This window comes from Colossoma macropomum, unplaced genomic scaffold (genome assembly GCF_904425465.1).
Source record: "Colossoma macropomum unplaced genomic scaffold, Colossoma_macropomum, whole genome shotgun sequence".
Taxonomy (NCBI): Eukaryota; Metazoa; Chordata; class Actinopteri; order Characiformes; family Serrasalmidae; genus Colossoma; species Colossoma macropomum.
Genome location: NW_023494801.1, coordinates 27,317,812 through 27,343,521, shown reverse-complemented (window position 1 = coordinate 27,343,521; position 25,710 = coordinate 27,317,812). Strand labels below are relative to the sequence as shown.

Below are 25,710 nucleotides of genomic sequence, written 5' to 3'. Positions count from 1 at the left end.
AGATACTATAAGTGTGGTGGTCACCTCAAGTGCCTTCTTCACTGTGATGCTCGTAGGTAAGGAGGTGGAGGAGGTTCTGTGGACCAACCTAGGCCAAGAACAAAAAGGGGACAACGACAGAGGAGAAGAACAGCAACTATCAGACTCTCCATCACACAGTCTGAGCCATCAGCAGTAGACGAGTGTTTCAGCTAGGAAAAAATGTACAAAAAAAATGTGTGTCTTCAGCACCTCACTGAAACAGCCTGCTGTACCATCATGCCTAAAGACTGCCACTGCCATCATACTGGTGCCCAAAAAACCACAATCTCCTCCCTCAATGATTACGCCGTGTAGCACTCACCCCCATCATGATGAAATGTTTTGAGAGGCTGGTAAAGGACCACATTACCTCCAAACTCCCTCCCACATTCGACCCGTACCAGTTTGCTTACTGCCCAAATCGTTCCATAGAGAATGCCATCTCCTCTGCACTTCACCTGAGCTTAGAACACCTGGAAGGAAAGAATACACATCTGCGCATGCTGTTCCTGGACTTCAGCTCAGCGCTTAACATGATCATCCCACAACATCTGATAAGCAAACTGGCCCCTCTTGGCTTCAGTACCCACCTGTGTAACTGGCTGCTGGACTTTGTGCTGGTGGGAAACAATGTCTCCAGTATCATCTCTCTGAACACTGGCTCCCCTCAGGGCTGTGTCCTGTGCCTGCTGCTGTTCACCCTGATGACCCACGACTGCTGTGCCAGGTCCACTACCAACCACATCGTGAAGTTCGCAGATGACACGACAGTAGTGGGCCTAATCCAGGATTACAATGACCTGGACTACAGAGAGGAGGTGAGCCATCTTGTTGACTGGTGCGAAACCAGCAACCTGGTCCTGAATGACGAGAAAACCAAAGAGATCATCGTCGACTTCAGGAGGAGCCAACCCAACCACACACCACTCCTCATCAAGGACACAGCAGTGGAAATAGTCAGCAAAAACAAGTTCCTGGGGGTACAGATAATGGACACTTTGACCTAGTCCACACTGAAGCTCTGGTCAAAAGCAGATGCTGGTCAGCAGCGCATGAACTTCCTGAGACGGATGACAAGAGCACACCTCCCCCCCTCCGATTCTCACCACCTTCTACAGAGGCACTGTAGAGATCATACTGACCAGTTGCATCTCTGTCTGGGCAGGATCCTGCAGTGCCTCTGACTGGAAGTCCCTGCAATGGGTGCTAAGGACAGCAGAGAGAATTATTGGGACTTCACTTCCTCCCCTACAGGACATTGCGACAAGTCGCTGTCTGACCAGAGCTCAAAACATAAACAGAGACCCCTCCCACCCCTCACCAAGGACTGTTCTTGCTGCTGGCCTCTGGAAGGAGGTTCCGAAGTCTTCAAAGCAGAACAGCCAGGTTCAAAAACAGCTTTTTCCCACATGACATAAGACGGCTGAACTCTAAATAAAATGCTGCTCCAATTCTTTTTTGAACACGCCATACTTGGGAGCTCCAGTGCAATACACTCTCTTGTGTATATACTTATTTAAAATTTATGTATCTGTTGATATACATATGTTTACATATGCACTACACTTTGCACTACATTGTATTTTTTTTTTTCTCCCTGATCTACTCTGAACCAATGGAACGTAATTCCGTTCTAATGCGCACTGTACGGTGTAAATTTGAATGACAATAAAGTCTGTCTAAGTCTAAGTCTAAGTAAAATGGAACTTTGTAAAACAACTTTGTAAGTTTTTCCATTTACTATGTATTAAAGTATGTTCAAAGTGTAAACATTAAAAGTTTGTACTTTTTCTTTTTAATATGTTTTTAAAAGTACATTTTCTTTCACAAGGGGCAACTTCAGACAGTACACTTTTGTAAATGTTTGCTGTGAAGCAAATTGTTACAGTGAAGCTGATCATCATCAGTTTTCTGTTATTACTCACACTGTGGCTGTTATAAACTCAGGAAGTAACACAAACAGAAATAAACTTCCTCTTTGGTTATGATGTTCAGTTCAAGTTAGGAGACGGACTTATCACCTTTATATGGGTGAAGAACAAAGTGTGGGTCAAGTAACGTCCATTTTCTACAGCTTTGATCAGAGTCTGTTGGTCATTGTTTTCTGGAACCAAACAAACTGCAGGTCATCGTTGTACTGCTGCTGGTGTGGACGGGAGCCTCTCACAGTAGGTTGATTACCTTTTATTTAAATGTTTTTTTTCACAGGAGTGTCCTGGTCACTCCTCACTAATACTGAGTGCCTTACAATTTGGAATTCTGCAATTAAAAATGTGAAGAAGTAGTAATTTATATTTCACTTCTGTTTAATATCATTTTTAAATGAATGAATAATAATACTTAGTTCACACTTTGCACCCTATAATTTACAGCTGCTTTGCACTGATATCAATGGGTTTGTTTTTAATATTGATAATATATCTTGGTATCTTATGATTTTGCATTTTGCAATGAATCATGCTGACAATGTAGTGAACTGGTAATGCAGTGCTTGCAAGCTTGACAGTGTGAAAGGGTGAAAAGAAATCTTCAAACTAAAGTTCTAGTGGAGTCTGTATCTTATACATTGAGCTGTATTAAAAACTAGAATAACAGCATAATCATTGTCCAATGATCTCTGTAATGAGGTGGGTGTGTGCATGTCTATAGCAAAAACTTGAACAAACCTTAATATTCTGTTTTCCTGCAAATGTTACTGCATACTTTCTATTTATTTGTCTGGTTTAACATAATGGAAAACATACAGTATTAAAAATTTAAAAAATGCCATACATTCTACTTATTGTGCAGAAGTGTGTTCTCCATAGAGGATGTGCACTTATTTTCACTGAGAAAGTCAATAGAATATGTCATTTGATATTTTTTTTTTTATGTGGCTGTACATATTTTTGTTATTTAATGTATTTGCAGTACATTTATCCTCTACAACTGTACACACATAATAACCCTCATTCATCAAAGTCACAAATAAAGAGGGCAGATTTGACCACCTTTAATAATGTACAAACTGCTCTGTGTCTGATTTGTAAAACTTCCATTAGACATGCAAACAAGTGAAGATTTGAGTGCAAATCAGCTTCAGTGTATGAAATCAGGCGCCAGCCTAGCTGCACCTCTTTTACAGATCATTTACATGAGCCAGCCCTAAATTTCTGTAAATCTCAGTGAGACTTCTGCACTTGTCCACAGTTATTTTGGCCAACTCCTCGTGAGCAAACTGCTCCAGCAGGCTGCCTTTTCCAGACTGCATGTTTCAGCTCCTTCCACAGATGTTCAATAGGATGTAGATCAGGGCTCATAGAAGACCAACTCAGAATCATCCAATGCTTTGCTTTTAGCCATTCTTGGATGTTTTTAGCTGTGTGTTTTGGGTCCTTATCCTTTTGGAGGACACATGACCTCCGACTGAGACCGAGCTTTCTGACACTGGGCAGCACATTTTACTCCAGAATGCCTTGATAGTCTTGAGATTTCATTGTACCCTACACAGATTCAAAACACCCTGTGCCAGATGCAGCAAAGCAGCCACAAAACATAACCGAGCCTCCTCCACGTTTCACAGTGGATTCAATGTTCTTTTCTTTGTATACTTCATTTTTGCATCTGTGAACACAGAGCTGATGTGACTTGCCAAAAAGCTCCAGTTTTGTCTCATCTGTCCAAAGGACATTCTCCCAGAAGCTTTTTGGCTTGTTAATATGCATTTTGGAAAATTCCAGTCTCGCTTTTTTATGATTCGCTTTCAACAGTGGTTTGCTCCTCGGTCATCTTCCATTAAGTCCACTTTGGCTAAAACAGCAATGAATGGTGCGATCTGACACTGAAGTACCTTGACCTTGGAGTTCAACTCTAACCTCTTTGGGAGATGTTCTGGGCTCTTTGTTTACCATTCGTATTATCCGTCTCTTCAATTTGTCATCAATTTTCCTCTTGCGGCCACGTCCAGGAAGGTTGGCTACAGTCAATAATATTTGCAACTGTAGTAACAGGAACATCAAGCTGCTTGGAGAGTCTTATAGCCTTTACCTTTAATATGTTTGTCTATAATTTTCTTTCTAATCTCCTGAGATGACTCTCTCCTTAGCTTTCTGTGGCCCATGTTCAGTGTGGTACACACCATGATACCAAACAGCACAGTGACTACTTTTCACCCTTTAAATAGGCAGACTGACTGATTACAAGTTTGAAGACACCTGTGATGCTAATTACAGGACACACCTTAGTGTAACATGTCCCTGTGGTCAAATTATTTTCATTCTTTTCTAGGGGTAACATCATTTTTGTCCAGGTCAGTTTCATTAGTTTGTTTTTAAAAATTGTTCTGCTGAACCACAATTCAAAAGTCAAGTCAAGTCAAATTTATTTATATAGCGCCTTTTACAACAGATGTTGTCACAAAGCAGCTTTACAAAGAATCCGGGTCCACGCCCCCAGTGAGCAAGTCTTGGCGACAGTGGCGAGGAAAAAGAAAAAAAAAAAGCAATGTCTGATTTTCATTAGTTTATTTTCAGTTCATTTTCAATTATCACTTTTGTCTGTGGTCTAACCCTAACCCTAACAATTTTGTCCATGTGTGTACGCATGAATAGTACAAACTAAGGAGTGAATGTCTTTAACAATGTTTACATACTGTATCAAACTCTTCGGTGCACAGTGACACAATCAAAACTCAGAAAAGGTTTTAGAGGAGGGGAAAAGGCTTTACATGTTGATGGAAGATTACAGGAAAGTGTTTTAAATGATATGACATGATGAATCATGCTGAATATGACCAGAGACATGAAGTAACAAGGTTCAAAAAGTTCCAAGGTGTCATGATTTTTTGAAGGACTTGCTAAATACCAAAAACAAATTTCCAGAAAACTGAAATATTAAAATAAAGCCCAGTTATAAATACAATTTTAATAGTTTCTGCATGTTTTGAAAAGAATAATAGGAAGTGGGATCTTACATAAATGTAATGACGCTTTCTCTTTTCAAATTTTTTTGTTGCATCAAATCTCAGAGTGGTCAGAGTGGAGGCTGCATCTGGCTGCTTTGATCTTTGTTCTCTGGACTAAATGAAAATGCTGGTCATCTTTGGAATCCTGGTGATGTTCACAGAAGCTGGAATGGGTAAGTTTCTGCAGTGGAATTTCATTTTATGATTTAACAACTTCACACTTTTTGATGACAGTAGCAAAAAGTAGTTTTCTATTTATATGTATCGTTCTACTGAACTGGTGTAAAGTCAGAGTTCAAAATACATTTCAGACTTTAAACTGACTTGACTTTAGACTAAAATCCTTTGCTTTCAGTGAACCTATAAGTTAATTAAGCTAATTTTACTCAAACAACTGACTGAGCATTTCATTTTGTCACTACTAAAAGAATCATAACTCTACCAAAACTTTACCAAATGTTTCAGTAGTGACTGTTTCAGCTGTGACAATTTTAGCTAATTTTGAGCAGAACTCAAAACACCAGTACATGATGAGCAAACCAGTGGTGGACAGTAACTAAGTAAATGTAATTCGTTACTGTACTTAAGTAGTTTTTTCGTGTATCTGTACTTTACTGAAGTATTTCCATTTTGGTCGACTTTTTACTTTCACTCCACTACATTTCAAAGCCAAATATCTTACTTTTTTTACTCCACTACATTATGCGAAATCTGTCATTCCTTTTGTCTCATGTGTGCATAAAAACTTAACGTCAAAACGAAAGAAGTGTGAAGCAAGAACACCAATCAGGGTACAGCGCGCACTTTGTTTTGAGCTTGTTTTGACCTGTTGGACATCCCTACCTAGTGCAAGCGGACGGTTCAACGTCAGTGCAGCAGTGTAAAAGTTTGGGAGTGTCTATTCCGACATAAATGATGGAACTAACCTAACCTATTTATATTTACGAACAGAGACCTACAGATGCAACAAACTAAAGGAAAACTAATTTGTGAACCTGTTTAAAGCAAGTTTTTATTAAACTTAAACTTAAACCGAAACTTTGCTTGTTTGCAAAAAAAAAATATTTCATGGCCACTCGGTTCTACCTAATGGAAATTGTTTGCCTTCAGTGTTTTGTGCTTATGATAATTTTAATAGTCATCAGCGACAGACTAATTAATGACATTCTATTAAAAGATTGGTTTACCAAGAGTGACACTGGAGTATTTTCACCTAAAATGAGTTAATGAAGCAGAGTCTTGTTACAAAAATGATAATAGGACATCAGAGTCATAATTAATCTTTTAGTACTTTTACTTTCGATACTTCAGTACATTTGAAGGCAAATACTTTTGTACTTTTACTCAAGTGGAGGTCTAAAGGCAGCACTTCTACTTCTACTGGAGTAACATTTTACCTTGGGTATCTCTACCTTAACTCAAGTACATGGTTTGTGTACTTCATCCACCACTGGAGCAAACACAGCTTTGAACAGTTGTACACACATAAAATCATAATATTTTTCATTGAAACACAAAAAAATGTGTCTTATTGCAGACAACTTGTGTTTCGGTAGTGACATTTCTTGATGTTACACACTGATTTTCAGACTTTGGGACACATTTACTTCAAAACAATAGAATCTAACTGCTCACTTCCTGCTCTAAAATGCAGGGGTGTGGCTAAAATAAAGCCCCGCCTACAGACTAAAACTCTTTGTGTTTCGGTAGTGACATGAAAATGTGGGACAGCAATTTTTGAATAAACTTTTTTATTTAAAAATGAACTTACGAAAAATTTTGAATCTTTCAACTTAAGTAAAAGAAACAACTAAATTCAACTAAATAAAAAGAAACAATATTTTAAATATTTGCATTTAAGTTGGGCTTCACACACACACACACATTTCTCCTGTTCAAGCTCTCATGTGTTCACGCTCACTCTTTCTCTTTCTCTGCCTCTCTGAGCTTGAGAAGTGAGAGAACACTCCCCTGTATAACATTATAAGGGTCCGGGCTGGTTAGGCCTGGAAGCCCGACAAGCTTTTAAGTTGTTTTATGATGATAATTTACTTCTAAGTTTTAATATGTAATGTTGATTATGTTAAACAGTTTATATTTGGGAATAATTTTACCTTTAATATTTTTATGACTTTTTTGGACAAAAGGTTCACTAAACTATCTTAAAACTATGTCTCAGATATCAGGTCACATATTCATAACCACTTCCTGTAATAGTTTTCTGTGAGGGAGCTTTTAGAGGTATAACCAAAAAAGATAAACACACTAAAATACAAGAAATAAGCACAATTTTTAGACCTAGGCTCTGATTCAAAGGTGTTCAAAGGTTTTGAAATAAGTACAAAATGCTGTTTTTGGATCAAATTACAAGAAATCAGACGAGCTACAACACAAGAACAAGTGAAAAATGCTGAACATTAGCAAAATTCATTTGCATTTTGCATTCTTAGATTTAGAACACTAAAAAAATGAAGGCCAACGAACAAGAAAATAGATCAATAATTTCAGTGGAAATTAGTTAATACTAGTGGAGAATGTTTTGCTGTTATTGTTACTCTATTTAATGTAGTTTGTTTTACCAGTAAATTACTCCATTTTAAGATTCGCTGAGAAATTGATGCATAAAAAACAGACTCATGATCAATTTAAGAATATATTGTGAATTCAAAATGAGAAACTAGTGAATAATTTTTAAACAAGATAATTAATCTCATATTTCCAGATGTAAGGTTTTAATTTTGGCAAACACAGGATAATTTGCAGTGTATTAAACTCTTCAGATTTCTGGTTCCTGTCACCACCAATATGAACAACTCTGACTCTGTTTCTCTAAACCTGAGCATTTCACACCAAACCACTCTGAATGACTTTATGCAGAAATTTTGAACAACAATTGAATTTCCCTTTGATGTTGATTTTGCTTTTATGGCTCTTTCTTTTTACAGTGACATTAAAATATTTATTGTTTAAACAATTAAAACAAAATTATTCTGCACATTTCTTACATTCCTGATGTCGTCTCCCCAGAAACATTCACTCACTTACACATTCATTTCTTCACTGAAAACTGTCACTCAGTGTTTAATCTCAGCTCTCTGGTATAAACAGGCTGTTTAAAGTGTTTTAGAGGTGAATACAGTAGACGACACTTCACTGTATCAGATTAATGACAGAATGTTCTTGCTGTTCTTCCTCTGCAGGTTTGCTGTCCATGAACCCTGATTGTAGATTTACTCAGAGTGATCCATGTTATGGAGCTGTGGGACGACCACTGTACCTGCAGCTGCCATCTGAGGATCAATTAGAATTAAAGAAGAGCATCAGTGGAACTGCTTCTGGATACATTTTCAGATTTAAAAAACAAAAAATCACACAAAACCATTCAGATTATCCAAGATGGCAGTTTGTTACTAATAACAGCACCATGATAATAAGCAGTGCAGAAAAAAGAGACTCAGGAAGATACATTTTAGAAACATTTGATTCAACAGGGAGAGACAGAGGCGTTTATTATCTCCAGCTGGTTATTGAAGGTAAATCCTAATAGAGAATATTGATCAAGTAAGACCACAATATGAGTTTAATACCATTGTTTACAAACTGTATCGTGACATGAAATTTTTGATTTTTAGATATATCCTGCAAAAATTGGGATATTGGCAAGTTAACTTTCTGAAATCTTGTAGAGATATCTAATATTTCTCATGTTGAGATTGTTAATACTTGTTTTTTAATCAGTTTTAGTAAGTCAGACTATCTCACTACACTGGCAGATAATTTGTTTTGTTTCATACAACAAGCAAAATTATCTCCTAAGTATAGTAGACTTACTAATATCACTAAAACATGTAAGATGACTAGAAAGAAGTTAAGTAACTATATAATAAACTTACAATAATCTCAATGAGAAACATTAAAAGAGTCAAATATAAAAAAATATCACTTGTCAGGATACCATTGTATTACCGTGTATTTGTAAATATCTTGCAGTTGTTCCCAAATTATCACTAGCTTTGATTATAAGTTCTTGTATTCAGAACAGATAAAATACTTGTTGATATTTAACTGTCTCATTCAGTGTTTATAGAAAATTAAGTGGTGAAGAATTTCAGACAGCCAAATAACATTATTAGCTCATAAATTTGATACACATAGGGATCGATTGATCTGTAATCTAGACTATGTTATAATCTATACTGAGAAATAATTTACTGTTTAGCTGTAATCTAGATGGAACCACACTCTAGACCGAGTAATAATATAGACTGAGCTCTAATCTAGATTGAGCTCTAATCTAGACTGAACTCTATTCTAGACTGAGCTCTAATTTAGACTGGGCTCTAATCAAGACTGTCCTATATTATAGACTGATCTGTAATCTGGACTGAGCTGTAATCTTGAATAGCCTGTATTTTAAACTGAGCTGTAATCCTGACTAGCTCGTAAACCGGACTAAAGTGTGCTCTACACTGAGCTGTTGATCTATATTTTCCAGCTGCAGTGTCCTCAGTGGCTGTGATGTACAATTGCTTCTCCATTGAGAGCAGGACAGTGTCTTGTTCCTCTGATGGAGATAATGTGCACTACAGCTGGACTGTCCAACATACACACCAACTGGCTGATGGGAACCAGACTCTTCTGCTGGACAAGGAAGCTGTTGGAAATGTGACCTGTTGTGCACAAAATCATGTTAGCCATGAACACAAAACTATTGAACTACAACAGTGTCCTGGTAAGTCTTAAAAGATTTAAATGAGAAATAAAACAACAGCAACAACAACAACAGTGATGCAACTGTGAAAGTGTTATTAGACACAGATTTCAAGGCAGAACCCAAAGCAGGTCATGTGTGAAATTAAATGATCTCCCATGTTGTTATATTTCCTAGGTTTTTAATTTCAGCATGTGGTGCCCAACGCTTGTCCTGAAGATCTATCACTCACTAGGACTTACTTCATAAACTAATCTAACACAGTTCATGTAGGTGATCAAAGTTTTATAAAGGTAGATCCAGGGCACACGCCTGCTTATCACTACAAAATAAATATTGTTTTTACAGTTAGGCCAAATAATTCTGAACATCACTTACACACAAAACAAGGACAACTAACAAAATAAAGATATTGGTCTTCAGTAAATACATAGGTATGCACACCACATTAGACACGAATAAGCATCACCAGCAAGTTATACTAGGCTGCAAACTAAGTAGACTGCTATTGTATTTTGTCAGTGTTATCACTGTATTTTGGCCAATCAGAATCATTACACTCTTTAGCTTATTCCTGAATGTGTGAGGTATAGGCCAATCGAACAATCCCATTTCATTTTTTCAGGCCTCGAGTCACTGCTTAGCTACCACTGCTATCAGGCTTCAGTTCTTTAGCAGTGCAGCTTTGTGCTGTGCATTCATTTTGCATTGAAAACTTTGGCTATAGTCAAAAGATGTGTCAGGCACCTATAAATGTGAGGTTTACCCATTTTCTACTCACATTATCAATTTTTTTTCGAAGCCAAAAAATGTAATGCTGTTGGCATGTGCTAAAGAAGTTGCAGTTTCATTGTTGTCTTTATTCTGTCTGGTGTTTGCACAGGAAGTCATCAAAGGTACAATGTAAATGACACATAAACCATTTTTCACGCCTGCTGTTTCAGTCTACTTTAACTGAAGATGCTGGGATGCTTGACAGTTTTAAGTTTTCTGTGTTTTGCTTGACGTCTCAGCTGTTTGATTTGAAAAGTAGACTGAACGCATACTTCATAATGAAGGGTAGCTAGAGTGGTGGGTTTATGTGATTTCAGCATATTTGCTGTATAGACTTGCCATTCTTTTGTATCTATAAAGCAGAAGCCTATTGTTGTGTAACTTATCCCAAAACTACTTAAGTGACATACTCACTTTTCTCTTTATCCCAATTGATGCTCTGTTGGTGTGTAATTACAGATCCTACAACTGTGACCCCCACAACCACTCCAAAGTCCAAAATGATCCACAGGACGCAATCAAGCAAAGGTAAAACTCTTGCAGTGTCTGATAAAGAGGCTCAGACCCCCACTCATAATCGCACCTCCAATCCTCAAGTTCCTCTCAGTTTTCAGAGTAAGTGAATAGCTTGATAAAGACAACATTGCAAGGAAATCAGCGTCACAAAAGAACTTAAAACCTTATTTGGTACAAAATTTCTTAAAATAAAATATTTGAACAAGCTTCAAGCTCAACACTAGAGAAACTTTGTTCTTAAGTAAAAATGTCTTAAAGTAACACTTTATTGCTTAAAATAAGATACAATCCTGAAAATGCTTCTCAAAATGAGGCACCAACGTTAAAAACACATATATGATAATAAACTGCTTTATGAACTCCATAGAGGTAAACATTTGATGCTCATGTGGTGACACTGCAAACAATGAAATCTTAATGAGCCTGAAAATCTTTGTGTTTTCATTTTTAGATTAACAGACTAGACTAGATTTATATGTAAGACAATAAATTTGAGTTTAAAATTTCAAGAAAACTTCACTTATTTTAAGAATGCAATGGTTTTGGAATTGTTTGAGTTTATAAAGCAGGAAATCTACCTAGTTAAGTTCTTATAATAATTTGTCTTGAAATGTCTTCTTCCATAGTGGGGAGCTTCAAAAGTTTTCAGACCTCAAAGTCTAAAAGCTCCTTACTCTAAAAAAGGTAATTGTACAGAAGTAACATCACTTATATGTCTGAAACAGTGACATGGTGGTTTCATTTCAACTTTGGGGGCACTGCTCACAGCATCTGTCTCAACATATTGTAAGGGTTTAATACTAATTATTAATGTCAAGGATATGTCACATTATTCATTTTCAAGAATATTAAGATGCGGAGTCGCTTAACCAAGAACAGAGAAGTAGGGCTGTAGTCAAGACCACCTTTGTCGAGTCCATGACCATGGCAAGTCGAGATCAAGTCAAGACCAAGTCTAGAGGGGGCTGAGATCAAGCCAAGACTAATGAATAAAATATCAAGTCCCCTTTGAAAGAAAGTCTTAAATAATCTTTATTTCCTTTCAATAAATGAAAGATTTTTAACTTTACACAAAAATACAAAATATCTCCATTTCTATTTACACAGATGTAATATGGATAGGGGTTTAATACCATCAAGTCAGATTTAGAAACATGCTTTTCAGACTACTGAAAACTCCAGCCATCCTACTTAATACCACTGCTATAAAAACCACAACAGCAAGACACACCTGCAAAAACATCATATGTTGTGTGTTGGATGCTGATATGTTGGTCAGCAAAAATAGAGGTTAATATGCCAGTCACCAGCAAAACCATCACCAGACCAGCATAAACCAGCAGAAAACTGCATGGCATTCATGCTGAACTGTGCTTTTTTGCTTTTAGCAGGGATTGCTAACCAATATAACTCAGATTAGCAATATCAGTCTACAAACACTGTTAGCTAGCTTGCTAGGTAAAGAAATATGCGTTTGAGTACATTTAGCAACAGCCAGTTTTTAAACATCACACCTATTGTCACAGCCCCACTTTGTCCCTCTTCTTCCCCTGTGTGGTAGCCGTGTCCCTTTAGTTTTACATTTTTTGTCTCCTGGTCTTGCATTGGATGTGCTTCTGTTGCTTGTTTTCTTGATCTTTTTGTTTGGTTTTGTTTCATTGTGGACTTACTGTTCTTCGAACCTCTGTTTCCCAGTTTCTGGATGCTGTTAACTCTGATTTCAATAAAAGCAACTCACTCTTGCATCCCGCCTCCTCACCTCCAATGTTAAACTTATAAAAGGCTTTTGACTTTAGTAAAAACCTTTTTACATAGATCTCTGCTGGCTGCACAAGTTGGATATATCTTCCTCGGTTATGACTTTTGTCTGCCTCTGCAAACTCGATTGCTTTAGAATTACTTTAAAAAATGGTAAATAATGATAAATAATCTAGGCTACTATTTGAGGTACAGTAAAATTGAAACAAATCTATTAACCCAGTTAAATATCATAAAATATCAGAAATGAACCCATAAGTACTTACATGACAGGGAAATGTAGTAGTATGAGTAGTACTAGTAATTAGTTATAGGATTAGTGACCATATTTACAGCATAGTCATGCTGGTTGACCAGCATACTAGTTTCCAAAACAGCATATACATGGTTTTACTGGTGACCTTCATAGTAACTTTCATGCCTGCCGACCACCATACCAGTCGGTTTTGCTGGTGACCTGACGTGCTCGTGTATATTGGCTTTTTGTAACAGGGCTCTGATCTCTCTAGCACATTTCAGTGTAATTGTTACAGAGCTTAAAGCCAGAAGTGCAATGGCAGAGCTAGAACAAAAATCAAATGTCTTTAGAGTGACACTCAACAAGTGTACAAAAAAAGCAAAGTCTGGATGTGTTGTGAGCAAATTATTGATGAGGTCAGTTCACAACATTGCAGGGCCATGTCCCCCTCCCCTGCTCCTTTTAAATCTATGCCATCAAAACATCCCACCTCTAAAAATTCAATCAAAAGCAGCTCAGCTACTTTTTCCTCTCACCTTTGAGATGTATCATCAGGAAGGAGGTTTCCTAGACTTTAAATTGGTAAGGCCCACCTTAGAGACTACTGCAGTATCTCTGTACCAGGCAAGTAGACGTGTTTATAGATATAGCAACTTTTTATTTTTTATCCAGAGTGCTCCTTTAATGCACTTCTTTTCAATTCAAAATATAAAACCCTTCCATTATAAGAAAGTCCACAATGATTTACCTACTACATCCATTAAGCACTTTATTTAGGTTATTCTGTATAGAAAATAATAGAACTAAATTCATATTCAGCTCTCTATATTCATCTATATGCTGTCTTTAATCCAGTTTTTCAATTTCTTGTTTACTGTGTTTACAGCTAATGTAATTGTTTAAGGTATATTTGATGCTTAATCTCTCTCTCTCTCTCTCTCTCTCTCTCTCTCTCTCTCTCTCTCTCTCTCTCTCTCTCTCTGTCTCTCTCTCCTAGGAGACATTGTGTTTGTGTCTGTGTGGGTTTTGCAGATTACTATTCTGCTGTCATTGTTAGGAGGCTTTCACATCTAAGCCAGAATCCAAAGAAAACAGACCAACAGAGCAGCAGAAAGTAAGAGCTCTGTGTTTACTACACATTAAACGCACATTCAGAAAGTGAATATGGACCATGTCTTGAACATATGGTGCTAGTATGAGGGAAGATTGAGGGAGGACTTGGGGTGGAGTTCTGGGTGGCTTCCGTCTGGACTCTGGGATGAATTTCAGAATTGTTTGGGTCTTCGAATGAATTAGTTGCATGAGGAGTATGATCAAGGTACCTTTACATGATGAGAAAGATAGTGATCCAGATGTTTCCATACTACAAGAGCTGATTCTGACGCAGTGACATGAGAACTGTAGCAGCTTGGGTAGAACTTGGTATGAATATCTGCCAGCAGGATATGGGGGAGCTGGATTTAAAATGATGGTTTGTTAGTTGCTATTCAGATAAGAGGACAGATGGAGCAGATGAATTTGACTTGGTTTTATGGCTTGATGGTGAGAGCTGCATAACAGACATCTGCGTCTGAACCCCTGATGAGCAAGCTGAGGGCAAGAGTGGCAAGGAAAATCTCCCAGGAGCATGAGGAAGAAACCTTGAGAGGAACCAGGACTCAACAGGGGATCCCATCCTCCTCTGGTTGATACTAGTTTGTGAAGATTGAGTTAAATGTGTCAGTTAAAGGGTTGGATAAGAATAAGCAGATTATAACTTACTGAAAGAAATGGACAAGGAGTAGGGATGGCTGTTATAAGGTATTGGCCGCATATGGGAGTTGGTGATGGGTGTGATGATAGGCAGAGGCAACTGGTTGATGCTGTGGTCAATGTTTGATGTAGTTTAGCATGGAGTGTCCTGTTGGCAACAGAATTGTTGTTCAATTATGATGGTGGATGAGGATCACTTGCTTGAAATCCAAGCTTCCAGAAAGCTTGTGATGGTGTATTGACATGGATCCTATGGATTGAGGACTGAATGGGATATGAGAGCAAAGTCAACAGTACTGGGGGAGTCAAATCAGTGATGGCAGAAGTGTGGCCCAAATGACTTGGAGAGCATGGATATTGATGGGATTTCCTCTGCATTGAGATGCAATGGTGACCCAGGGTAGAAGGAGTGCGAGTGATTGAAAGAGACAGGCAGTCAAGCTCAGCCAAGATATTGCAGTGGAGAGACCTGAAAAAAATGGCATTTCTATGGTGAAGCATGAGGTGTGAGTGAGATGAGCCAGCAAGAGAAGTGGACCATTCGGAGGTTGGGGTAGATGAAACAAGACTGTATGGGAGATGGAGGAGAGCTGCTGTTATAAAATATGAAAGGATTAGCTGATGGGGTTGATAAGTTGAGACAAATGATGAGTGGGGGCTAGGTCTCTGGATGAGGTGTATTAAAAGTACTAGAAGGACAGTGGTCAAATGCAGTGAAGTGGGAAGCTCGTCTGTGGTGATGTTCCAATTGGCAAAGTCCATGGGGTCACTTGTAGGTTTGGAAAGAAAAGACAACAGGGGACCAAAGAGGTAGAATGAGAATGCTGGGTAGGAGGAGAGGGTTCATGACACTATGATTAGGTGATTCAGTTCTAAGTGTGACAGGCCTAGTCTTGTAAGAGTCTTCATATATTATTTAAAATGATGTAAATATGGAAGGCAAAGGTGGTGTTTCAAGGTCATCTCATGTTGGACATTTGTATATAAACATCTTGGCCACCAAATATTAGCTAAATATGAAAGAACATTGTTGTAGCAGCTAATATTATGCCCACTGTGAAGTCCTGGCCTGGATTACTTTCAGAATGCTGTGGTCGATTTGTCAAAAAATATTGAATATGGCTTATAATGACTAAGAGCAATTTTGTCAGATTTCATACAATCAAAGCCATTAAAAAGTCTTGATACCTGGTTTTAGCTCAAATCTTAACAATGGTGTTATGTTTCCATTGTGAAGTTAAAGTATCCTCTTCCACTGTGATGCTCCTAGATAGAGAACAGAAGGTGGAGGAGGGTCTCTACACCAACCTGGAACAAGAAGACAAGAGGAGATAAACCATCAGACTCTCCAACTCATACAACCTGAATCCCGAACCATCAGCAGAAGAGAACCGTCAACTAGAGAGCAAAAAGAAAACAGGCTGAGGTCATTTAGATAATTAACGACACTGGTGGACTATATTAACAATGAAAACTATCCAGTCCAAGTAACAAAGATATTTAGCCTTATGGATTGAATTTGATCAATTTTAGGGATTGTTTTTGTCTGAAAGGTCAACTTTAACTAGCAGGGTGAGTTCAATCCAACTTCATCACTGGACAAAAATATGGCCTTTAATAACTTGAAAAAGACATGTCTTTAAGTGTCTCCTTTGCAAAGGAGGTGAGTATAGATGAGGATAGAATTCCATAGAAAGTCCATAGAAAGATTACTCACTGCATGCTGTATTAATATGAAAGGTATGGAATCTTCTCATTGCTCTGTTTGCCTTTACCCAAGAATATTAGATTAGATCAGATTAGATTAGATTAGATTAGATTTGATTCAGCTTCATTGTCATTATGCAGAGTACAAGTACAGAGCCAATGAAATGCAGTAATATATGTTAAAAATTGTTTTTAAATGTACTGAAATGTTATAAATTGTGCTTTTTTTCTGATAACATTTTTTATGTGTATATTACTATTTTTGTACACTTAAATACATTTTATACATTGAATATATTTAAGTGTATTTAGCAATACAGCAAACTATAATGTAAATGCTCTTATGTGTATTTTAGTTGCAGTATAACTCAACATGGAGCACTGAAGTGTATCAGTACATCCAGGCTTATATTCAAAATATAATAACAGTTATGACCACCAATTACTTCTTTTTTAAGTGTAACATAAGTTGTTCATGAAAACAGCACTCCAAAGCACAACTATATGCATTTAATATATACTAAATAGCTTTGCTTAATTGTTGTAAGTTGTTCCAAAACTTTGTTGTTCCAACTTTGTAAAACAACTTTGTAAGTTTCTGTTTACTATGTATTAAAGTGTGTTCAAAGAGTAAACATTAAAAATATGTGCTAAAATTTTACATATGCTTTTTAAAAGTACATTTAAATACATGTTTCTTTAACATGGGACAACTGAAGACAGTAGGCTTTTAGAAATGTTTGGTGTGAAATTACAGCACTTGTTCACATTGAAGCTGATCATCATCATCAGTCTTCTGTTCAAACTCACACTGTAGTTGTTGTGAACTCAGGAAGTAACACTTAAACAGAGATAAACTTCCTCTTTGATTTTTTCTTAAAGACGGTCAGTGATGTTCAGTTCAAGCTGGGAGACAGACTTATCACCCTTATATGGGTGAAGAACAAAGTGTGGTTCAAGCAACGTCCATTTTCTACAGCTTTGATCAGAGTCTGTTGGTCATTGTTTGTGTTCTGGAACCAGACAAACTGCAGGTCATCGTTGTCCTGCTGCTGATGTGGACGGGAGCCTCACACAGTAGGTTTAATTTTGTATTGTATTAATTTTGTATAAACTTATTTCACAGGAGTGTCCTGGCCACTCATCCTTAATACCGAGAGACTTAAAATTTGTAATTATGCAATTACATAAATGTAATGAAGTAATCTTTTATATTTCGCTACTGTTTTACATAATTATGTGTTAATTTATAATAATACTTAATTCACACTTTGCACCTTATAATTTACAGCTGCTTTGCACTGATATCAATATTTTTAACATCAGATAATGTGTCAGGTTATCTTATGATTTCTTATGATGAAGATTTACCAATATTTTATATGGAGTGCCTAAGGTGACATGGGGATCATTTTTTAATAAGGTGTGGCCACATATTACTATATTAATCCACAAATTAATATAATGAGGTCACAAATTACACAAACAACACCATGCCTTATTATAAATGAACATTATGTTACCTTAAAGGCCTCCTTAATTTTAACATTATCAACATTACATAAAAAAAACTTAAAACAAATGTGTAGCTTAATAGTTGTTTGGGTAGGAAACAAAATGGCTATATTTGTGTTGTAGACATTGTGAGTCCTGGTTCCTATCACCACCACTGTAAATAAAGCTGAGTTAGTAAGTTTATCTAGAACTGATCATTTTACATGAAACCACTCTGAATCAGTATGTTTACATCTTTACTTACATTGTACAGACATTTTGAAAAATTAGTGGAATTCCCCTTTAAGTGTGGTCAGATGTGTTTCCAGCTTTGCATACTATTTAGAATTATTTTAGTGACTGAATTATGCAGAAATCTTGAAAAAACACTGGAATTTCCTTTTAATATGAGAAACTTCTTCTCTCGAGTGGATAAAGCAGAGCAATGCAGGCGACTGGAGAAGAACTGTCAGTTTAAAGATCAGAGGTTGATGAACGATTCGAAAGTAGTTCACAAACAGCCTGACTTGGAAATTATAATGCATTTTCCTTCCATATTGTGATGAATTTTCGGCAGCAGTAAGTAAAATATGTTTCCAATCTCTCCTTATCCCTTAGAATTAAACAGGCTGATGTTCATTTAAGAAATATATACACCAATGACCTATTCTCTGATTGGCTGCCCTGCATTTTGCTTTATTATAAAAGCAGTCTGGGCTGAAACACTTATTATAAATTCAATGCAGATGGTTTGGGCTAAACTATTGTAGGCTGTGGATGTAGGTACAACTCTGTTTGAAAAAGTTGGGATGCTGTGGAAAATGTAAATAAAAACAGAATGAAATGACATGCAAATCATTTAAACTCTGTATTTAATTGAAAATAGCACAAAGACAACAAATCAAATGTTGAAACTGAGAAATTTTATAGTTTTTTTGTACATGTGAGGGATCTGGATGGATGTTGTGTAAAAGGTTTAATAAAGAAACAAACCAGAGATGGAATCCAAAAACTGACTAAGGTCACACACAGGCAAATGGTTACAGACAAAAGGCTCTGTAATGAACAGCAGTCTGATCCAATACTTCACAAGGAACCGATCTAAAAGTCTGGACTTTATATTAACTCTAAGGGATCATATGACAAGGAATAGAGGTGTCAACTATCAATAATCAGGAGAGGCTGAACATGTATAGGACGGTTGTAAAGAGTCCAGAGCGATGTGACCTCCTAGAGGATTCTGAGAGTTGGAGTCTGCAATGGAGTGAAGAGTAGTGGTTACAGCAGAGCCAGGGAGAGACATGACAGTAAAATATATGCCCATTTTGAATTTGATGCCAACAGCACATTTCAAAAAAGTTGGGAGAGGGGCAACAAAAGACCTTTGTGGAATGCCAAAAAAACGGAACGTCTGTGGAACGTCTCACAACTAATTAGGTTAATTGGCAACAGGTCAGTAACATGATTGGGTATAAAAAGAGCAACTCAGAGAGTCTTTCAGAAGTAAAGACGGGGAGGGGATCACCCCCCTGTTAATGACTCTGTGGACAAATAGTGCAACCGTTCAAGAATAACGTTTTTCAATGTAAAATCATCCACGGTACGTAATATCATTAAAAGATTCAGAGAATCTGAAGAAATCTCTGTATGCAAGAGACAAGGCTGAAAACCAATACTCACTGGCCATAATCTTTGGGGCTCAGGCAGCACTGCATTAAAATCAGGCATGATTCTCTAGTTGAAATCACTGCATGGGCTCGGGAACACTTTTGAAAACCACTGTCTGCGAACACACTTCATCACACACTGCATCCACACGTGCAAGTGAAAACTCCATGCAAAGAAGAAACCATGTACAAGCGTGATCTAGAAATGCTGCCACTTTCTCTGGGCCTGAGCTCATTTAAGATGGTCTGAGGTAAAGTGGAAAAGTGTCCTGTGGTCTAAAGAATCAAAAGTTGAAATTTATTTTGGAAATCATGGAGACCACATTCTTGGGTCTGAAGAAGAGAGGGGCCATCTGGCTTGTTATCAGCATACAGTTCAAAAGTCAGCATCTGTGATGGGGGGGGCACATGACATAAATGACGCTCATCTTTTTGCTTATATCAGCAAGACATTGTCAAACCACATTCTGCACATATTACAGCTGCATGGCTCCATAGTAAAAGAGTTTGGAGGCTAAACTGGCCTGTCTGCAGTCCTGACCTGTCACCACTGAAATAGTGTATTATAAAACAAAACATATGACAAAGGAGACCTCGAACTGTTGAACAGCTGAAATCTTAAATCAAGCAAGAAAGGGAAAACATTTTACATTCAAAACTACAGCAGATGGTCTCCTCAGTTCCCAAATATTTTTTTAAAATGTGTTGCTGCCATCAGATTCAAAATGTGCATATATGTAAAAAAAAAAAACAAAACAATAAAATTTCTAGTTTCAACTTTTTATATGTTGTCTTTAAACTCATGTATTTTTCAAATACATATAAGGTTTACATGATGTGTACATCATTGCATTTTATTTTTATTTACATTTTGCATCCCATTTTTTTTTGGATCAGGGAAGTAAATGAGATAGTTCTCACATACTTGTGATATCACTCAATCTGTGAATTCAAAATGAATCTGTTTTACAGTTTATAGATTCTATGAATTGGGGAGTAAAAGGCAGGTCTTTAACAAAGGTAACATACTTTGTGAAAATCTGTGGTGCACGGTGACATAATCAAAAAGTCATGCTTAATATGGCAGAGACAGAAGCTAAGAATGTTAAAGAGGTTATAAATAATGTGGCATGATGTTTTCATGGACCTGCTTTACACCAAAACCGAATTTCCAGAAACTGAAATGACGAAATGAAGTCCAGTTATACATACAATTATAAAAGTCTCTGCATTTTTTTAAAAGGATTGTAGGAAGTGACCTCTTAGACAAATAAAATGACGCTTCCTCTTTTTCATTTTTTTGTTGCATAAAATCTCAGAGCGATCAGTGTGGAGGCGACGCCTGACCATCTTGGACCCTTTTCTCTGAACTAAATGAAAATGCTGGTCATCTTTGGAATCCTGCTGATGTTCACAGAAGCTGGAATGGGTAAGTTTCTGCAGCAGCATTTCATTTTATGATTTAAGGCTTCACACTTTTTGATGACAGTGGCAAAGATGTTTGATCATGTGACAGTTTTCAATTTATATCCATCTTTCTACTGAATTGGTGTAAAGTCAGAGCCTAAAACACATTCTGACTTTGGCTTTAGACGAAAATCATTTTGCTTTGAGTGAACCTATAAATTAATTAAGCTAATTTTATTAAAACAAATGATTGAGGATTTCATTTTGTCAAATCATAACACTTACACTTAACCAAATGTTTCAGTAGTGAATATTCTAGTAGTGACAAGTTTAGCTAATTTTGGACAGAACTGAAAAACACCACAACATGAAGAGCTAACAGAGTTTTCAACAGTTGTACACATATAAAATCATAATATTTTTTATCTAAATACAAAAAAAACTGTCTACCAAATTGCAGCAAATATGTGTTTCAGTAGTGACATTCTAGATGTTACACACTGCTTTTCAAACTTTGGGACATATTTGCTCTAAAACAATGGGATCTGCTCACCATGTGGCCAAGATGGACAGGGATGCAGTCTCACTTCCTGCTCTAAAATGCAGGGGTGTGCCTAAAATAAAACTTCACCTACAGACTAAAACTCTTTGTGTTTTGGTAATGACACAGAAAATAATTTCCTGAGTAAAGTTTTATTTTAAAAATTAAACTGCATCTTTCAACTTAACTTTAAAAGAAACAAAAAAGATGAAAGTATTAGAAGAATATTTTTCATATTTTATTTGGGTTGGGCTTGTTTTCAAATGAGTGAACACACAAACATTTCTCCCATGCAAGCTCTCATGTGTACATGCTCACTCTTTCTCTGTCTCTCTGAGCTGGAGAAGTGAGAGAACACGCCCCTGTATTACATTATAAGGGTCCGGGCTGGTTATCCCTGGAAGCCCAGGCTTGGCAATAACCCTGACAAGCTGTTACTTTATATGCAGTTAACATCAGTGTTGTTTTATGACTATAATTTTCTTCTGAGTCTTAATATGTAATATTAATTAGGTTAAATAGTTTTCCACTGGGAATTGTTTTACCTTTAATATTAATAAAGGCTTAAAGGACAAAACCTTCACCAAACTATCTTAACGGTCTCAGACATCAGGACACATATTCATAACCACTTCCTGTAATAGCTCTCTGTGAGGGTTGCGCTTTAGAGGTACATGGCAAAAAAGATAAATACACTAAAATACAAGAAATGAACATTAATTTGAGTAAACTTAACACTAGTGAAACTGTCTGTCCATGCAGGAAGATCATTTCACTTCACAATAAATCTTAATGATTTGGATCCAATCTAGAAATAAGAAGGCTCTGATAAGTGTTCACAGGTTTGAAATAAGTAGAAGATGCTGTTTTTTGGACCAGATTACTCAGATCAGACTTACTACAGCAGAGTAATGAGTGAAATACACTGAATATTAACAAAAATATCTCAATTCATTCTTTTTACATTCTTAATTTTAGCAAACTGAAAACATGAAGGCCAGTAAACAAGAAAATAGATCACTAATTTAAGTGGAAGTTACTTAATACTAAAATGTAGAGTATATTTATGCAGTTATTATACAAATTCAGGCATAAAAGACAATTTCAGGATCAATTTAAGAATATTTCATGAATTCAAAGATAGAAACTAGTTGTCACGCATCCCTCTGGCTCTGGGGCCTCCAAGGACTCCATCTCCCAGAATCCTCTGGGGCATCACATGACTCCTGACCCTCCACTGTGCACCAGTTACTGCTCTTTGTATCCTGAATACTAATCTGTTTCACCTGTTGCTGTCAATACCTGCCTAGTTAGTGTTGATATAAAGCCCAGGCTTTTAGTCTAGTTTGTTGTGAGGTATTGTGTCTTTCTAAGAGCTACTGAGTGTTTATTCCGGTTAGTTTCTCTAGAATTGAACATTCCACGTCAATCCACTCTGAACGACTTCATGCAGAAATTTTGGGGAAAAAGGGAAATTCTAATTGATGTTGACTTTGCTTGCTCTCCTCCTTTTATAATGTAAAATTAAAATAATTATTGTTTAAACAGTTAAAACATAAAATTTAAATGCACATTTTTTACATTCCTTTTGTCTTCTCCACAAAAACATTCACTCATTTACACATCTTTACACATCATACTCAATGTTTACACTCACTCAGTGTTTAATCTCAGCTCTCTGGTAAAAACAGGCTGTTTAAAGTGTTTTAGAGGTGAATACAGTAGACGACACTTCACTGTATCAGATTAATGACTGAAAGTTCTTGCTGTTCTTCCTCTGCAGGTTTGCTGTTCATGAACCCTGATTGTAGATTTACTCAGAGTGATCCATGTTATGGAGCTGTGGGACGACCACTGTACCTGCAGCTGCCATCTGAAGATCAATTAGACTTAAAGAAGAACATCAGTGGAACTGCTTCTGGATACGTTTTCAGATTTAAAAAACAAAAAATCACACAAAACCATTCAGATTATCCAAGATGGCAGTTTGTTACTAATAACAGCACCATGATAATAAACAGTGCAGAGAAAAGAGACTCAGGAAGATACATTTTAGAAACATTTGATTCAGCAGGGAGAGACAGAGGCATTTATCATCTCCAGCTGGTTATTGAAGGTAGGTCTAAACAACCTCTAATCACATCACACAGTAACAAAAACATAAAACTACTATATTTACTAATTACCTCATATAAATTCCTAATAGAGAATTTTTTACAACACGAAAAATTATCTACCAGTACAGTGAGATAAAAGACTAACTAAAATCACTATAAACACACAAAAATGTCTAGAAATAAGTTAAATAACTTACAATAATCTCAATGAGAAATATTAAGAGTAAATAGCAAATAACTATAAGAAAATATCACTTCTCAGGATAACATTGTGTTACTGCTGTATTTGTAAATATCTTGCAGGTTTTCCCAAAATATCAGTAGCTTTGATTGTAAGTTCTTGTATTCAGAAAAGAAAAAAAATCTTAATTATAGAAATTTAACTGTCTCATTCAGTATTTATAGAAAATTAAGTGGTGGAGAAATTCAGACAGCCAGATAACATTATTAGCTCATAAAATTGATTCACATAATCTAGACTTGCTAATAATCTACAATGAGCTGTAATATAGACGGAACCACACTCTAGACCGAGCAGTAATATAGACTGAGCTCTAATCTAGATTGAGCTCTGATATAGACTGGGCTCTAATCTAGACTGAACTGCAATCTAGACTGGCCTTTATTATAGACTGACATGTAATCTTGACTGGCCTGTAATTTGGACTGAGCTATAATCTGGACTGGCCTATAATCTTGGCTGGCCTGTAATCTACACTGAGCTGTCGATATCTATAATTTGCAGCTGTGGTGTCCTCAGTGACTGTGACAGACAGCTGCTTATCTATTGAGAAGAGGAAAGTTTACTGTTCCTCTGATGGAGAGAATGTGCACTACAACTGGACTTTCCAACAAACACACCAACTGACTGATGAGAAACAAACTCTTCTGCTGGACAAGGAAGCTGTTGGAAGTGTGACCTGTTATGCACAAAATCATGTTAGCCGTGGAAACAAAACTATTGAACTACAACAGTGTCCTGGTAAGTCTTGTCTTTTTAAAGATTTAAATGAGAAATAAAACAACAGCAACAATAACAACAACAACAGTGATGCAACTGTGAAAGTGTTATTAGACGCAGCTTTCAAGGCAGAACCCAAAGTAGGCCTCCAGTCACTGCTTACCAACCACTGCTATCAAGCTTCTGTCCTACAAATGTGAGATCTACACATTTTCTACTCACATTTTCTACTTTTTTCCAAAGCCAAAAAAATGTCAGAACTGTTGGCATGTGCTAAAGAAGCTGCAGTTTCATTGTTGTCTTTATTCTGAGAATTTCGTGTTTGCACAGGAAGTCATCAAAGGTATGATATAAATGACACATAATTTTTCAGGCCTGCTGTTTAAGTCAGCTTTAACCGAGGATGCTGGGATGCCTGACAGTTTGCTCTGTTTTTGCTTGACATCTCAGCTGTTCGATTTGAAAAGTAGACTGAACGCATACTTCATAATGAAGGGTAGCTAGAGTGGTGGGTTTATATGATTTCAGCATATTTACTGTATAGACTTGTCATTGTTTTGTATCTATAAGGCAGAAGCCTATTGTTGTGTTAACTTATTTTTATGACATTGCAGGACATTTAGAAAATGTAACTTATCCCAAAAAAGAAACTACCTAAATGACATACTCACTTTTCTCTTTATCACAATTGATGCTCTGTTGGTGTGTAATTACAGATCCTACAACTGTGACCTCCACTACAACTCAGAAGACCAAAATGACCCCACTGACACAATCAGGCAAGGGTAAAAGTCTCACAGTGTCTGATAAAGAGGCTCAGAACCCCACTCATAATCGCACCTCCAACCCTCAAGTCCCTTTCAGTTTTCAGAGTAAGTGAATAGCTTGATAAAGACAACACTGCAAGAAAATCAGTGTCACAAAAGCCCTTAAAACCTTATTTGGTACAAAATTTCTTAAAATAAAATTTTTGAACAAGCCTTAAGCTCAATACTAGAGAAACTTTGTTCTTAAGTAAAACTCCAGCTTTCCTACTTGTTACAAAAACCAGAACAACAAGACTTTGCACCAGCAAAACCAACACATGTTGTGTTTAGGATGCTG

The 25,710-nt window shown here is 36.8% G+C and overlaps 1 protein-coding gene across 1 annotated transcript; it reads left to right on the top strand.

Annotated features, from left to right (window-relative positions):
• The first annotated feature begins 2,064 nt into the window (after positions 1-2,064).
• On the top strand, positions 2,065-25,486 carry LOC118821036. The gene is made up of 5 exons (XM_036589446.1): positions 2,065-2,189; positions 5,027-5,136; positions 23,312-23,644; positions 24,391-24,627; positions 25,323-25,486. Exons 2-5 carry the CDS (start codon positions 5,082-5,084, stop codon positions 25,484-25,486), a joined length of 789 nt encoding a protein of 262 aa, XP_036445339.1. The 5' UTR covers positions 2,065-2,189; positions 5,027-5,081.
• The last annotated feature ends 224 nt before the right edge of the window (positions 25,487-25,710 follow it).